This window comes from Falco peregrinus, chromosome 3 (assembly GCF_023634155.1).
Source record: "Falco peregrinus isolate bFalPer1 chromosome 3, bFalPer1.pri, whole genome shotgun sequence".
NCBI lineage: Eukaryota > Metazoa > Chordata > Aves > Falconiformes > Falconidae > Falco > Falco peregrinus.
In genome coordinates, this window is record NC_073723.1 from 26228269 (window position 1) to 26246685 (window position 18417).

At 36.0% G+C, this 18417-nt stretch overlaps 1 protein-coding gene across 1 annotated transcript in view; it reads left to right on the plus strand.

Annotated features, from left to right (window-relative positions):
* ANGPT1 (angiopoietin 1) overlaps positions 1 to 18417 on the plus strand; it is a 171668-nt gene that overhangs the window by 118874 nt on the left and 34377 nt on the right. The window contains exon 7 of the mRNA XM_005230968.3: positions 9843 to 10009. Coding sequence (XP_005231025.1) covers positions 9843 to 10009 — 167 coding nt within the window. The remainder of the gene's footprint in view (positions 1 to 9842; positions 10010 to 18417) is intronic.

An 18417-nucleotide genomic window follows, 5' to 3' on the forward strand; every position in this document is an offset into this window, starting at 1 on the left:
ACCTCAAGCTTTTGTACTGTTCCCTTTTGGAACCTTAAATGAGGATGGCTATTTCTTTGTTGCAGTTTTTTCCATTTACAAGTGTGCAGATTCTTTTTTCTCCCCAAACACTTAAAGAATCAAACAACTACAGACAGAGCTGCAACTGCTTCCAGTCACATACGATTATGTTAATGACTTTCTTTTCCACGTGAGTGGCAGACTGTGTAAAATATGATTCTTTTTCCACTACTTCAGTGGAAAACAACTTCAGATGTCTTTTTTTAAAAAAACAAAAATCACATAAATCATATGACTTGGCTGAGGAGAATGTTCTTGACAGAAAAAATAAATTTGCTCATAATTTGAATGTTCATATTGTGGAAACTATCATAATTCTCAGTTTTGTTAAAGTTAGCTATTTTGAATTAACTTTAAATCCTTTTCTAGATTATAAGTATTTAAGCTATGTTATACATTGATATGGCCACAAAATCTTCAAATTTCTTGCATCCAGAGTAGTCTGATATTGATACATTTGTCATATTCCTGCGTTCTTTAAAAGGGAACTCAAATACTATCAAAGAGCTCTTAAAATGGTAGCACTGCTCTTTCTGTGACTATTCCACATTAAAGGAGTTTGTCAAAAGCTCTTTTTTCAGATCTTCATTCATGATAAATATTACCCTTCAGACTAAAGAAAAGCCATTTTATGTTCCATTGCAAGCATGCAATGCAGCTCCCTGGGTTCACAGTATATCAGGTACTGAAATGACCACCTAATTAATTTCACCTAACTTCTGTTAGATTTAGAAAGATGCTGCTGTTCACAGGAGTTAAAACACTCATGGGCTTTTCAGATGATTTGCAATTTTGACAGGAATTTAAAATTAGGAAACCTTTATCACCATGTGGAAATTGTGCATGCACATACTAGCTAGAGATACCTAGCTACCAACAGGCCCATGGTTTTATGACAGTAAGAAGTTTCTTCCATTGATTTTGGCTTTAGCTGTATTCAAGTAATCTATTTTTTGGTCACAAACAGTAACTCAAAGAAATATACGCAAAGCAACAAACTATTACACTTAAAGCACATATGGTCAGACACATAAAACTTAAAAGTATAATTGTTGATTGATCTCATACAAACAAAAATTTTCATCTTCACTGTTATTAACCGCAAATTGTTTGGTTATGAAGGATGCCGCAAGGGCAAAGCTATACAGCTGCTCCTGATAACTAGCTGATTGGATTTTACAATAAGAACCTGTGTCTTCCTTCCAAAGAGAGTTTTTGTGTTTCCCTGTTTTGCACTGGAGGGATTCAGTGGATGGGGATTCTACTCCTATTTTATTCAATTCCTTCTTTCTCAACTCCTAGGCCATACATGCACTAGCACATTGAACAGGGTCATGATCTGTGTGTGAACAGTCCTGGGACACAAAATCTTCATCACTAAATTTTAGTGGAGTTTTGGTCTGACTCAACATTCTACAAATAATGCCCAAGCAGTTAGGGGTAATGGCCCATTCTCAAATGGCAGTTTGTGCAGGGCTGCCTTGCTTTCAGAGCTGAGGTGGTTTTACTGTTAGCACATGGGTTATTCTGGTTTGCTTTCTTCTGCTTAGCAAAGCACTAGGGGCTGTTCAAAGCACTTCACAGATTCTTCTTCCCTCTTGGCTTAGTGAAACAGTTACGAGAGAAAGAATTGTTGGTTAAAAGACCATGGGGACACATTTTGAAGATAACCTGGGAATAGGAAAGGAATAGAGGAAGTTTTGTGGAAGGAGGAGAACCTTCCTAACACTATCTATATTATATCCATCCATCTAGCTAGCTAGTTGGAGTTACATCCCATAATTTCTTCTGCAGAAAGAGCTTCACTTTCTTTCCCTGCTGGCCGTGTGAAGAATTTCATAAAGTGCCTTGCAATATCAGCATGGTACTTCCTGCAAAAATGAAGACTTTGAGGACAGGATGGACCTGTGAGAAAGGCAAAAACTAGGGAATGCATGTTCTTGGAAAAGACAGAAGGCATGTTGCTCCTGTACAGTAAACAAGCCAGACAGATTGGAAGTGTTGGTGGTGTTCAATTATTATGTTGCCTGAATAAGCTTATAAAAGTGAGTTATGAGTACAAAGGAATACAAATGACACACTAGATATGGATGCTTTCTTAACATATAGTCACAAATGCATTTCCTATGACAGTACAATTATAAATTGCTTACATCTGAAAAAAATCATTGTCTTCAAGGGACTGGGATAGACGACATGGAAGTCATTTGTTTCTTTCAAATATTTACCAAGTAATTTAGATATAAGGAAATGATTTTTTGTGACTGGAATGTGTATTAAGATATTGTGTGAGTAATGCCTTTCATGGAGACCCACCCTTCTGTGATAAAGGGTGACATGTCATGCTAGTTTAATAAAAAGCCAGTTCTGACTGCAGCTGTTACTCAGATAATTGTCACTTTCATCAGTGCTATAAAAAGACCCAGCATGTTCTCTGCTGGAAAAAGAGCAACCTGTAAGTTTGATGCTTGGGGTATTTAGATAGATTATGGGACTAAGATTCAAGTCCCTGCTCAAACTCACATATAGATGATTTGGCTGTTGGTCTTGCCTGTAGCATCTATGCTCCTAGACATGCACATCTTTGCTACTTGAGCCAAATTAAGTCTTACCTCCAAAAGTTCTTTTTTTTTTTGTATGAATGAAAGAAAAGTACTTTTTTTAAAAAAAAAAATATTTTTAGCCCTAAACCATACAATTTAGAAGTTCACTTAAGCTCCCAATTCATCTTTCTTGAAGTACCTGACTTTTTAATTTTCTTTTTCCTTTCCTTTCCTTTCCTTTCCTTTCCTTTCCTTTCCTTTCCTTTCCTTTCCTTTCCTTTCCTTTCCTTTCCTTTCCTTTCCTTTCCTTTCCTTTCCTTTCCTTTCCTTTCCTTTCCTTTCCTTTCCTTTCCTTTCCTTTCCTTTCCTTTCCTTTCCTTTCCTTTTCAAAACACACCAATCTCCCTGGGATGTACTTACTAGGAGCCACACTAAGTGTCTGTATATTCCTGGGATCTGCTTGCCCTAGACTGAAGAAGATGATTTCAGAGAGATAGGATCTCAATGTAATTTGTCTCAGTAGGAAATGCTGTCCTGTTTTTAGTTAAAGAGTAGGGACGTTAGACTGAAAATGATGCCCAAGGAAGATACACTGGCTATTGTATATGGGTCAGTGTAGGAAACTGAGCTGTTTGGGGCCCATTGCCTAGCTAGAGGTAAAATTTGTGTAAAGTTTGTGCCTCAAACCTGGATTCCGTTGATGTAATTCTTCCTCATCAGGAAGTCTACTAGGACTTTTGCTGTGTGTGTTTGAGAAGTAAAAAGGAAAAAGTGATCTTAACTTCTCTATATCTGCTAGCATATTTGGTCTAGAATGAAGTGCAACAGCCTGAGTTGCTGTAGGATATGAATAAGGTTTTGAGACTTATTTCTCAAAATTGGTATGATTTTACAAGCATTTAGTTCTTTATATAAACTGACAATAACTTAGTTTTTGTTTTAGTTTTTTGAGAAGATACCTTTGGCTTCAATCTAAACACATTTTTAAAACTTGCCACCAAATATTTTTTAGTATTTCATAAAAATAATTCTGAATATTTAGCATTATTTTCCCATAGTCTTTTAAGTTAACATTATTTAGCACATTTGTTACCTGAGGAAATTGAAGTAATTTCTATAGACCACACCTTTATTTAAAATAATGCAATGAATAATTCAATGTGATAGTCATGAAGAACTATACTGACATTTTTAGAAATCTTTTTAAACAAAATCCATACTTCATTCTCAGCTAAGGCAAAAGGAGCTGAATATTCTTTATGGTTTCTGGGAAGACATTGTTGCTGTAAACTGAATTATTATCTGCTTTATTCAGTGAAGTCTGACAGGAGATGAACCTGTAGGATATATTGACTGTGCCTGGTTTCAATTTTGTTGTCTATAAGAAGTCATAGATTCCTATAATCATCATCAGACAAAATAAAGTAAGAGAGAGAATATTTTAATGAATTTGGAGTAACATGATTCAAGCAGAATACTCCCACAGATTTTGCTCAAGTTAATAGAACTTTTTTGCACCCTACTTACTATTTTTTAATGTGTCAAATTTGTAAATTCTTATGATAATTTTTAAAATCGGTATTGAATTCCACTTCTTTGTACTCATGACTGCTTCTGTACTTTTGACTCTATTAATCATCATGTAGTAGGAAATGAGCTAATGTAGAACCTAGATGTCATATAGAGTAAATATTATAAAATCATGTACTTTTGTCTGTTATTCCTGGTCCTAAATACTTTACTGCATACAAAACCACAACAAATTACTATTTATTTATGTTTTTACATAACAGTTTGGCACTATGTCAGAACTTGCACAATTTACGATATAGTTATAGGCGTAAAGAACCAGAAGACTCCTTTCCTTCATTCTAGTACAAAAATGGGATTAAAATTGTCAGTAACGTTCTGTATTATGTCATTTCTTTAACCTGAAAACAAGTGTTATCATGTCTACAAGAACAATTCATTCTAAATGTAATACAAAATATCACCTGATTATTCCTTGATAAAAAAATTTTTTTACTAATTGGTTGTGATTTTTACATCCTTTTAACTGTCTTATTTCAGATCAAACTTTGACAAATATCTTAATGCAATTTTCAGCAGCAAAAATATAAATGTTTTCCATTTGTGAACAATACAACAAAACATTAAAATAACCTATGCTACGTCAGTGCAAGATTTGTGTATCCTGTCTGTGGCTAGTAGTGCCCAGTTAAGAAAGCATATTGTGATAATGTAAGCATATTTCCTGCCATATTCTCCCTGTTTCCATGGAGTGCTAATGAGACAAATTTAGAGCTCTGAAAACTTCTGGAAATTTCTGACCTTCCCCTACTATATTAAGCACTCTTTTGGGAACTTAAAGCCTCTCGTTTGCCAGTCAGCCCTAAATGTTATGCAAATTTCAAGGGAAAAGCAAAATGAGTATTTTTGGAATAAAATGTAAAATTTAAAGAATTAATTCCTCCACTTGGAAACATGTAACAGACAAAATATAAAAAGCTAATGACAAAATAGTGTCTCTTAGTAATTTAAAATACAGTTTTGGAACAGTGCTTATGACCCACTGGGTTTCAGAGGGACGTAAAATGTAGTTAACTACAAACACATTCATGAAATACAGATGTTCTTTTCCTAGTAGATTGATAGCAAGGATGATTTGGATCACCTCCTGTACTTCCTTGAGGTTAAGTACAAAACTTTAACACAAATACTAAATACTTTGGAAGTATTTGCTGTAGCAATATGAATGCAAAAAAAAAAAAAAAAAAAAGAGTTTGTTGACAGACTATATATATACAGAGAAACAAAACACATTTAATGACAGAAATGGGTCTGGAACAGGTGACTCCTAGTGTTAACTATTAAGATTTAACTTAATGCCCTAAGGCTTTCTCAAACACAAAGTCCTTGTCCATAGATGATGAACATGGTCTTAGACAAAGCTGGAACCTTGCTTATCACTTGGGACCCCACAGATTTGAGCAGCAGTGTAAACATAGATGTTCCGTTAACTAAGATTTTTGGATTGCATTACTGAATTTTCAGTACTGAACTACTACTGAATTGTCTCATGAACAGCAAAATTAATAAGTTCTGCTTTTCTGTGGATCTTTCTCTTGTGTCCTGCATAGAAGTCCAGTTCTCATTACTAGTAGTTTCTTGAATCCCTGTTATTTTCTTAGATTCTCTGTGACAATGGCTTGAGTTCCCCTTTTATGTCCCTCAAATCTCTCCCAGGTGTCTAAGGGTCCTCCAAGGAAATACATGCTCAGCGTCTGCACTTGGCTGGCTGGTGTGCACTTGCTGATAAGCAATTGGAATAGGTAACTGCTGAGCTTCTGCTTCAGGATTTCTCCCAGCAGCAACTCATCCCAGACACTATTTTTGCTGAAACCTTGCTGAACTTTAAGTTTGTGTGATTTCTATCCCAACTTCAAGTGTTCAAAAAGCATTGCACAAAAATGAAGGACAGGTGGGCATAAAAAATGCCCAAGCTTGTTTTCCAAAGTTTTCTGGCTGAAGAAAAAAAAAAAAAGTATTTTTGAGTAAAATTCTGAAATGTACTTTGAAGGCTAAAGGTCTTGAAAATCAAATCAAAGTAACCTAACACAACATTTTTTTAAATTATTATCATTTTTTTATTGCCAGCCTCAGGGCTAGGAATGGAAACAAGAAGTTAAATCATTTTTTTCAGATTTCTTTGGCTAATACTATGTCATTCTTTTCTGCACACAAAAGTTTACGTATCTTGTCAAATTGGTAGTGTTCTTGTAGCAATGACAGTCTAAGTGAGATATAAACAAGGAAAGCTGTGTAGTTATTAAGTCAGTCAAAGTATCTGGAAAAAAAACAGCAATCATGCAAGTCTTTCTTCAGGTCCAAAATAGAGGCAGTAAACTGTAGACTAAATACAGGTTGGCAACAGTTGAGTTTGGCATAATAAATTTATACTTCAAGAAATTGTTTCCAACTCTGTGCTTAGCAGAAATGTACTGCTCTTCTTTGTTTTAGATGTATGAAAGCTTTGAGTGCCTGTTTGTTTGTTTATTTCTTTTTCCAGCCATATTAGGTGTTTAATAAAATACACTACTTCTGCTTAGGAACATTCTTTGCTTGAAAGATGTTTTATATTCCACTTACTTCCTTGTTTTTCTTTTCATAAGAGCAAGGAATTTGTTTAAAAAAAGTTGCTTCTGATAAGAAATGAAAAAAAAGAATCACTCTTAGTCTGGGCATTTCTAATCTGAGTTTCAGTATTGTAGCTCCTTATAATAGGATACAGTTTTTCATAACTAATGTGGTGGCTTTCCTCATAATTTTTTATATTCCTTTTTATATTCCTTCTGTTCCCTTTTGCTGCAACTTCATTTCCTCTGGTCAGGAGACCAAACCACTTAGTGATAGATTTTCATCTTACTGTAACAACACATGTGAAAAAGAAGTGTAAATGCAAAGAAGAAAAATTATTATTTCAGAATAATTATATATGTGGTGTCTGGAGTTTATATAGCGCACGTACAGGAACACATAATGTTAAAAATCCACATGTATTACATCCTGAATATGATGTAATCTAAATAAGATAAGGCAAATATCATTTGATAGAACCACAGTTCAAAGGGGACTCCCCTCAGCTTGCCAGCAGCAGGAAAAAGGGAGAAAGGTTTTCCTGGAAATTTTCTTTTAAAGGGAGACAGCTGATAAGAATAATAGTATATCTTCTGTGCATAAGAAACCATGAAGTCTGCAAAGAAACATACTTTGGCTGGTGCATAGACACCTATGCTTCAACTTCTGTCTTCTGGATTTTAGGAAAGCAAACTGTCTGTTAGTTAGCCACTGCAGAGGATATTTTACCTTCCTTTGAGACAAGTGGCAATGACAAATGGGAAAGAGGATGTTGGAGACAAACCACTGACTGTTCTGGTAGGAAACTGCCAAAGCTGCTAGAACAGGGGAGACCATGTGTGACAGTCATAGGGCACAGTCCAGGCAAGAAGATGGAAAGGATCAAACGGACAGATAGAAAACAGTGAAAACTACAGAATGGTATGTCAGCTGTAGAATGGTTTTATGCAGGAGAGGAACAAGCGTTTGTATTTTAGGAAGTGTGTATGAAGCCAAATATGCATGCAAATGTGATCAAAGCAGTAGGTGAAAGATACAGAAGCATTACCATGGGAAAGCTTGAGGAGCAATGTAATTCACTGTAGGAACAAGAAAAAAATACTTCCATTTTGTATTTTTTTAATCCATTCATAAACTTTTAAACTTCTAATTTTTTTTTAATTAAGTTTCTTTAGAAGTTTGCAGCTGGCATACCTATGCATTTCCTGTTGAAGCATTAGCCTTGCTGCAGCTTGATTCAGCTGCTGCATGGCCTCTGAGGAGGCAGGACTTCATCCTCTTCAGACCCAACTAGTCAGGCCTGGAGCCAGGGCAAAGCAATAAAGAACAAGAAAGAAAGAGGGCTGTACTTTCAGTGTTCCCATCTCACATTAGGAAAGAGTGAAATATCATATAGAGGAGATCAGTTTCTTGCCAATGTGCCTCATGGATACATTTCCCATTACCTAACTTCTAGTCCCAAGAAAGTCTTTTAATTTAATGCCCTTTAAAAAATATGTGCTTTCTGAAAATGTTCAAACTTATTCTTGAAAAGTACACTGACCCAATCAACGGCAGATCACATGGTTTAATTAATGATCTAAAACTGAGAACAAATGTTGGCTGTTAAATGTCATGATGAAGAGTGCAGAGGGAAACTAATTTTCTATCATTAACGATAAAGGAAAATAATTGAGATTGGATGCAGTCTAACCTGTTCTAAAAACAGGATTGTTTTATCATTTTTTTCTTTCCCATATCTGGCAGTCACAGCTTAGTAACAGAGAGTGAATTTGTATCACATGCCAGAAAATCATCCAATCTTTCATTTAATCAGAAAATTTTCACAAGAATCTTCTAAAACGTGCCTAGCACATCACGGTAAGCAAATCAGGAGTTTTCCAGTTTTCATTTTTCCTATCTTAAGAAATATGAATAAGCATAGTCATATTGAAATAATTCTTCACAAGTAATGATTATTGTTTAAAGAGAACAAAAATGGAGCTAACAGTTTTCAAGAATAAACTAGTATTTACAAAGAAAAATAATTGTAATTATACAAATTAAACTACATTAAATAAAATCAAATTTAGTGTAGTAAAATACTCACTAAAATTAAAAAAAAAATAAAACCTGGAAGATGCATAAAAGTATAGGTCTAGGAATACACTTTGAAATTTGGTTATACTTTTTCTTTTATTATTCTTTTTCCATGTTTGAAAATTGTATAGTTTGCTTAGCTGAAAATAATATCATCTGAATATATGAAATCTGAGAAGAGCTGGGTACCTTAAATATTCTATTGCTGGTGGGTTTTTTTCATTCTCAGAAAATATAGTTACAGTATCCCCTGCTGTGCTTTGAGTAGTCTGTATGAATACTGCTAACTCTTTAAGTTAAAGATTTCAAAGCACCAAAATATACATAGATAACTTAAGTCATGTCAGCATGGTGAGAAAAAAAAAACTTTGTAGTAACCAAAATCTTAGCCAATGTGAACTTTAGTGGACCAAGAATGAAGTAAATAAAGATTACAGCTGAGGCTCACTCACAGACACTGTCCTTTCCAGCAGGTTTTATATACAGGAGAGGATTTAAAACTAAAAACATACCTCCTTCAGTTGTGGCAGACACTTGACAGCAAAGAAATGGTCCATTCTTCTTCAGAGATTAAGACATGAACTATTATCCAACTTTGTTTCAATTAGGCTAATTTAAACTCTTTTTAACCTTTTATAGCATATAATAGAAATCTGTTTTGACATAATTGTCTAAATTATAGCTAAGTTTAACACTATATGAAATGTATTTTAGAATATGACTGTGTCCAGTATTCCTATTGAAGGATGTGCAAATACCGCATCATACTATTAATATCTTATAATTGGAAAATTATTTTCAACTGATGAAGCCAACTGCCCTTTCAAATATCAGTTGAAATGCAGGACATTTCTACATGGTACATATCAGTAGACTCATTTTAGAGATAGTCAAACTGGAGCACAGGAAGCTATGACCAGTAATTAGAAAGTATAAGTAAAATATAATTATGACTTTATTATTGTATAAAGATTCTACCAATTACAATAATTACATCTAGTTATTTTGCCAACTTTTTTCTAGGGTTTTGGTAGCCCATCAGGTGAACATTGGCTGGGAAATGAATTTATCTTTGCAATAACAAGTCAGAGGCAATATTCTCTAAGAATTGAATTAATGGACTGGGAAGGAAACCGGGCATATTCACAGTATGACAGATTTCACATAGGAAATGAAAAGCAGAATTACAGGTAAGAATCTATTGACATTCTTTTGACTCTGCTCAGTGATAAATATTGTCCATTGTTCACTTTTTAAATATGAGAAAGGATAATAATATGATACTAATTTTCATTGAAAGTGAATAAAGGGGGTAAAAATAAAATAGAATTTGTATTTCTCAGTGATGGAAGGTTAGACTAAACCTAACATATCTGAGAACAAGTTATGATCTATTAATCGCACTGGCTGGTAGAATTGCTAAAACTTTGTATAAATTTTAGCATATCTGAGACCATCATCTCTCAAAACTGGTTGAATAGAAAAGGATAATGGATTCTCCATTACAGCTTGAAGGTTTTCTACCTTGGAAACATACAACTGAAATAACACAAGTGGGAAGAAAAAATGAAAAATGCCGTTGAAAAACCTGATAATTCTAAACTAAAAATTCAGTGTAAATGAAGAGGAAAAACAGAATACTGGATCTGTTTGTGAGGAGATAAAACACAAAACAAGGTGGCAGGTACTGGACAGCTTAATTCGTCAGCATCAGCAGTATGTCATTAATTACAGCGGGGATTTTAAAGATAAAAAATACGGGAAACTTAAGTCTGCTTGTTAAAACAGGAAAAAAAAAAACAACCTTGGAGACACAAAAGATATTGATGATCTAAGTGTTTAAATTTTATTTTTTTCTTAGTCATTGCTTCATCTGGATAGACAGTACAATATTAGAGAAAGAAAATGAAACCCATAAGAAGATCCTCGATTATTTATTACAGCACATCTAGTTAGCATATGACTTAAGAGACAAACAAATGCATTGTAAAACCAAAAGATCAAGTCATAGCGTGTGAAACTAGGTTGTCATTCAGATTTTTAAATTCAACTAACTTGATTCTCAGAAATGCTGATTGCCTCCCTCCTCCCTGGGCCTCCAGAGAAATGGCAATGAGAGCAATTTGCTCTTTCTGCTGACAAGACTCCGCCCATGTGGAACACATAATGTCCCTGTCCTCTGGGGTTTGTCAAAGGGTACTACTGGATAACATAGAAGTGCAAAAGCCACATTTAGAAGCAATCTGTATAGTTCTGCTCTAGCATAAAACAAGGGCTATCCCAAGGCACACAAAGGACAGCTATGATCTCTATTGCCTCCAGCAATGATGTGCCTGGCACCCATGGCATGCCATTTCCCCAGATTCAGGAAGGTGGAGCACCCATTCTGAGGCACTCCTAGGTAAAGACTAAATATAAGTAAAGGAAATGTCTCAAAACTGAGGCTAGAAATATCTATAGAAAATATAAAAACATCATTGTAAAAGTGGATGATGTTGGGCCATAAACATTAGCAGAAGATACTAAAAAATAAAAGATGGGTCAAATACTTGTCAAGTGAGGAAAAATGTTAAAGGACAGTTACACATACCTCTAAAAATTACTACGAAAATCAGAGAAGATGCTAGGTGTATTACTCAGAGGGTGAATTAAGATGGCTGAATTTGCTAACAAAAACAGTGTCTTTTCTTCTCACATTTATTGGGACTGGATAGGGACAGCATGTATTGTTGAGGAATCAGAAGTACGTTAAATATTTAACTTATGTTAAAGCTTAAGTTAGGGGAGGATTTCTTTTCAGGACTCATCTGGGTTCATTCACAGCAAAATAAGGAGAGATTTTTGGTTTTGTTTCAAAAGCTAGATTGCATTTGTAGTAAGGTAGGAGAGCAACTTTGAAGTGCTTAAGGGATTTCTGCCTATCATAAATCCATGTAACATGCCTAGAGCAACAGAAGAGTCAAGGACTTTTGGGGAAGGGCTGGACCATTGTCCATCCAAGTCTGGGAACTCTGCTGGGGACTGTAACCTGAGACTGTCTCAGATGCCAACAACCAGCCAGGATCAGGGCCCCGGCTTAAGAAACGAAGTAAGGTTGCCTTTGTATATTTGATTGATTGCGCTTTTCCTGGCAGTTTTACCCTTATCCAAGTAGCACATTCCCAGGCAATCCCTGAACACAATGGTGGGATCCCATGGAGCAGGGACTGTGCAATGCATGCTGTGAGCAAGTCCATGTTAGTTTGTTGGGGAAGAAAGCCTAGCCATACAGACATGAATCATGGTGTGCTGCTAACTCTGAAGGCCAAAGAGCAAGCCCTAGCCCAAAATTTAAACTTTAATCAAATTTTGAATTGCCCTTTGTCTTCTGTAATAAACTTTGCCTCATAGAAAGAGGCTTTAAAGGACTTGGGCATAGGATTTGTTTCTCTGCCTTGGCTGATAACACAGGAACTTGGAGATTTATTAAATAGGTTTAATATGTTGATGGACATATAGAGAGTAGCCCTGGAAAATCATCCTGCATCAGTCAAGGTCTCCAAGATGTCTATATGAACAGAGAAATATTTAGGAAAAGAAGGGAAGATAAATCCACTTTCATTAGAAGAAAGGGAGATCTTTCTATGAAACTGTGAAACTGTGAAAACTGATCCATGACTTTTCTTCTTGCTGAACAAGAAAAACAAAAGAGATGTATTTCAAAAATGTAGAAATTATATCAGGAAGGTTGTAGAGGCCTCAAAATATATAATGTTAAGTAACAGGGGTAAATTCTGCTATCCATATTCTAGTCACTTTTACAGAAAAATAAGAAGGATTTTGACCTGGGACTAATGACTACATTTTTAGTTCCTGTCCTACTTCTTAGTCCAATTAAAGGCCAGAATGAGCTCTACTCATGCTGTCTGTATATGGCCTCCTTATGGTATAACAGAAGTTCCTGTGTCTAGGGAATGGGGAATTGTTTCCACTCATTCTGGAAAAATCAGAGAGGGAAACATGAAAAGGTATAAAGGCTCTGTCCATCTCTGTTAGACCTTTGGGTTTCAGATTAATTTCTCAATTATTTTTAATCAAACATGTCTAAATATGTAAAGAAATAACTGAGTAATACAGTGACAATTCTGGAAATAATGAAGTGTAAGCCATATGCAAATCTAAATTGTTTTTCATGCTTGACAAATGGACTACTGCCTAGTCCAGACAGATGTATGTCCAACAGACATTTTGCAAACCAAAATTAGGTTGGGCTCTTTTAGAAATTATTACAAGAATGCATCCTATGACATAAAACCCCTTTATTTTGCTTGCCAGAATCACTATCTGTGATAGAAACAAATCCAGAAGGCAGGCCAAAGAAAAGTATGATTATTGAGTCCTAAACAGCTGGACACCCTTCAGAGAATGCTGTTTTGTCTTTATCTGAAGAGCTGCCATTAAGAATTTAAATTACTCCTCTGAAGTTGAAAACCACAGTTCCCAGCCTCCTGCTTGCAGTGTCTTTCCTTCACAGTAGTCAGGCATTTGCCATGTTTGCTTTCAATACCTCAAACACAGAATGGCATACCTTTTCAAACTTTAATTGCTGTTCATTTGAAATAATATTGTCAAATTAGATAGTCTCTTTATTTTGGAAGCTGTTAGGATTTTCTGCTAGTGACCCACATTAAATATTGCTTCTTCAACAGTGTTTGCAAAAATAAGTAATTGTAGTCTGGCTGCACTCTACATTAGTTTTGAATAATACAAGTTACCTAAGAAATAATAACCAGTAGAGACAAGTTTCCAAGCTGGTCTGGGCAGTAGATCAAGGAGATCTGAAATAGAGAAAGAGTACTGAAATGAAAGCAAAAACTCAGGAAGTGGAACATCTTTCATTTATGCTATGGCAGCACCTTGTACATTCGGAAGACATGGAGAAAAAAAAAATTAAGGTTCCAGGTCTCACATGTGAATGTAGCAAATTAAAAAAAAAAAAAAAAAAAAAAAAAAAAAGAAAACAAATACCATGAAGCCATAAAATGTGTCTGAGAAAATATGGAAAATCATTTTCATGCTGTTTTTCCAAAATCCAGCCCCAGCATTATGCAAAGTTTGATTCAGTCTGGATAACTCCCAATTGGTGATTTCAGAAGGGTTCTGTTTTTTCTCTGGGCTTTTTGTATTCTCTTTACTACTTTTATTAGCTTAAAGAATCTATGATTAAAAAGAGTAATACTGAACACATGTATGTTAAAAATATACTTGTTTCTCTTTCAAAATGAGACAGCTCCAAAAGGGTTTCTGGGAATGCAGGATAAAATCTATTTATCCCAGATGATGACTGCATGAAAGAAAGTTGAGATGAGAAGGTAGATACTGATACAGTAAATGTATATGATAAATGGTAACTGAAACAGGAAAATCAATGTTATACCACATGTGAAAGCTTCAATAGCATGAAAATATTTAAGTGAGTAATTTCCTTTGGAACATCCTTAGGCTTCTTATCTACACAAAATGATTACACAGAGGGTTGTCTGTAAATACGATGAAAACTATCTCTGCCAGTCTTACCCTGTGGCAAGTAAAATCTCCACAGAGTAAGAAGTGAAATCTCGCAAGCCCCATTTAATGCAGTGTTTCTTAATTTAAGTCAAAGGAATTAGTCACAGAAAAAAACATAAATTGAAGGAGGCTCCCAGAAGACACGGCACACAGCCTCTCCTATTTTCCTGTGTAGACTCTACCTAGCCCACTGTTTTATATTCTGTTGACATTGTTTGATGTTCTTAGGAGCTGTATAGATATGACATTGGTGCTTTGACCTGTGTCCTCAGCCCCCTCCAGAATTAAACAGTAAAAGTAACCATGTGTTGGGATTTCAGGCACCACACATCATAATCCCATATATTAGTTAATTAAAAGATATACTGATGTTGGATTTTGCACAGCAGTAATTTCAACCTGCAGGCACATGTGTTTTCACTACCCATGATACAAAAGCAGCACTTCCAAGCAAGGCATGGGATAGAGAATGGGAGAAATACAGTTTTTAATTGGCCAAACTATTTGTACCTCAGAACACTTAGAGAGGCTGAATAGACCCTCACCTCCCTATGGCAATATATTCCAGTATTTAGTCATTCTTTTCTTTAGAAAAGCTGTCCATTGCTTCAATGACCCACCACCTTTGGTCGTATCCATGGAGGAATAGGATTAAATGATGAGGCAGTGCTGCTGAGGTAAGCAAGGCTTTGGGATTGCTATAGGTATAGGTAAAAACTGGTGAGGGACAGAGATCATCCTGACTTCTGTGAGTAAATTATGGGCTTAAAGTGATGGCTGAACTTTAACAGTTAAAATTAAGGAGAACAGTCTTTATATTGGAAACAGCATGACAAAGAGATTAGGAAATCTTATGAGAAAATAAGAGCATCGATACATTATCAGTGGAACAGGCAAGAGACAAGCTGACAGAATATCAGTTATATAGAGAAGAATCAGATACATGGGTCCTCAGAGGCAAGAAGTTGAAGGAATTTGTTGCAAACAGAAAAGGCAGTCATTTGCGTTCTTCAGGTCACTTCAAACCACTAATGTGGTCTTATGATTCATGCAAATCTCGGTAGCTCAGTTTCCAGGCTCTCCAAAATACTGTCTGTCTCCAGGCTTTGTTTTGGGAAACCGGACCAGTTGCTGAATGTAAACTAACAATGGTTAGACTTCATGGGACCAGGTAGCAGAAAGTTTTTAGTTTATTGAGTAGAGTAATGGATTTTTTAGCTCTTGTTTGTTTAAGAGTTTGTATATTTAGTTTCAGCAATAGCATTATTTCTCTCTGTTTTCTTAGGCAAACTAGATAGGTAGCCTGGAGCCAGAGGCCTTGATGTAATGTTAATCTTTGACTTTTTTTTTAGGTGGAGTCTATTGATTTATTTAATTACCATTGTTGAACTAGTGCTGGAATTTCTTACAAAAATTTCTCACTTGTCTTTTTTAAAGTAGAGAAAAAATATTTTTTTACAGTCTTTTAGATTGTACTAATGAATATGCTGTAATAGGTAGTAAAGGAAGTATTATCTGAGAGCATGCCATTTATGGGGACAGCTGGTTTTATGCATCTCCAATTTAAAAGTATATTCCACACAGTATTGCTGTTTCAGAAGCAGGATGTTAACAGACCATTGTCACTTTCCTCAATGTACAAACTTCATTTTCAAATATGGGTGTAGGCCTCTGTTATTACCCAGGCATTTCAATGATGCATTTGCCATAAGTAACTTATTTACTACTTGTGTCACTTGATCAGTTTAGGTAAAACACGGTATCACCCTGAACTGCAATCTCTTCTGAGCCTTCTGCTTAGCTTGTTCTGTATTATTTGTATCACAGTAAGCCCTCAAAGGGTCCATTCTCAGATGATAAGGAAAAAGTACAGTGGAGGACACATGGGAAATCTGTAGCAAAACAAGAAAATAAACACAGATCTGCTGAGACCCAACCTTGTAGACAGACCCCAGTACTTTTCTTGCCAAATGTGAAACTACAGAATAACTAAAAAAATAGACATGGTGCAAAAGTTTTAGTCCACAGTAATTTACTTTTCTTTGGAAGCTTGAAATTCCACTTGCAAGTCTAATTCAGAGGAAATATCCATGCAAAATCCTATTAACAGACAGAATGATATCTGTAATATACATACTTGCCATGATTTGAAAATATTTTAAATATTTTTTCACCAAACAATGGCGTAAAATGGATAATATGGAAAAATTATTTAATGTCTCTAGGTGTGTGTATATATATATATATATATATATATATATATATATGTCTGGCTGAAATAACTTCATTCTATTTAAGAACACTTTCAGTCCAATAAAATTCCATGAAGTCTAAATACTGGAAGTGCAGGGATTCAATCTGATGCCCATTAACCAGAGGTCTTCCTGGATCCAGGCCAGTATTGCTATATTATATCAGTGAATAAAGCTCACTGGCAGCCCATGCACTATCTCCAAATGTAAGCAGAAATGACATATAACATTTTCAATGACTAACTGAAAGTTAATGCAAATATACTTGTGGAGTTTATATATAATAAAATTTAACTTAATCCACATAAATCCATATGTATACTATCCATCCACAGCTGATCAGTTCCCACCTCTAACTACATAAAGCTCATTTATAGTTCACTATACAATAGCTGTGACTATCCTGAAGCAGGAGCAGAGGTTTTCTTCTTCTGTGTTAGGGAATATAATAAGAACACATTGAGATGTGCCAGCGACACTGGAGCACAGCTGAAGTCTTACTAAGATGAGAGGGGGGCTCCTAAGGTATTAGAAGCCAACAGGGAAACACCAGTGAAATACCTCAAAGGAATTAAGGAGTGTTCCTCTAAGGTGATACAGCTGAGGTGCCTCTACACCAATGCACACAGCATGGGCAACAAACAGAAGTTTGAAGCCACCATATTTCTAGAAAACTATGACCTAGTTGCCATTACTGAAACTTGGTGTGATGAATCCCATGACAGAAGTGTGGTTATTGATGGCTACAGGCTGTTCAGAAGGGACAGGCAAGGAAGGAGGGGTGGAGAAGTTGCCCTCTACATCAAGAAATGGATAGAGGGTGAAGAGCTGTCTCTAAAGAATAGCCCCAAGCAGACTGAAAGCTTATGGGTAAGAATTAGAGACTGATGCAACAAAGGGAACCTTGTGGTTCATGTGTACTTTAGGCTGCCCAGTCAAAGGGAGCCTGTTGACGAGGTCTTCTTACTCCAGCTACAGGAAGCATTGCACTCGTGTACTCTAGTCCTGCTGGGGAGCTTCAACCAAGCTGACACCTGCTGGAAAAGTAGCACAGCAAGTTCTGGGCAATCCAGGAGACTCCTGGATTGCATTGATGTTAACTTCTTAAGCCAGGTAACAGTCCTGCCAGAAGCAATGTGATACTGGACCTGATGGCCACCAACACAAGTGAGCTAATCAGTAACATTCTGGGCTGCAGTGATCACACACTAGTGGAGTTTACAGTCTTCAGAGATATGGGCCAGGTGAAGAGTAAAGTCAGGACCCTGAATTTTAAGAAAGAAAATTTCCAGCTCATCAGGGAATTAGTCTATTGGATCCCCTGTGAAACTGATCTCAGGGACAAGGGAGCAGAACAGAGGTGGCAGATCTTTAAGGACGCTTTTGATAGAGTGCAAGTGCTCTTGATCCCCAGGTGTAACAAATCAGGAAAGGAAGACAAGAGACCAGCATGGCTGAGTTGAGACCTACTGTTCAAACTAAAGGGGAAGAAGGGATACACAAGCAGTGGAAGCAGGAACAGGTGTCCTGGGAAGAGTATAAGGACATTGCCTAGTTAGATAGGGATGGAGTCAGAAAGGCCAAGGTGCAGCTGGAGCTGAACTTGACAAGGAATGCAAAGAACAATAATGAGAGCTTCTACAGGTGTGTCAGCCAGAAAATGAAGGTGAAAGAAAGCATATCCCCCATGATGAGCAAGACTGGCAAACTGGTAACAGTAAATAAGGAGAAGGCTGAGGTACTCAACTGTTTTGCCTCAGTCTTCACTGGCAACCTTTCTTCCTACACCTCTCAAGTGG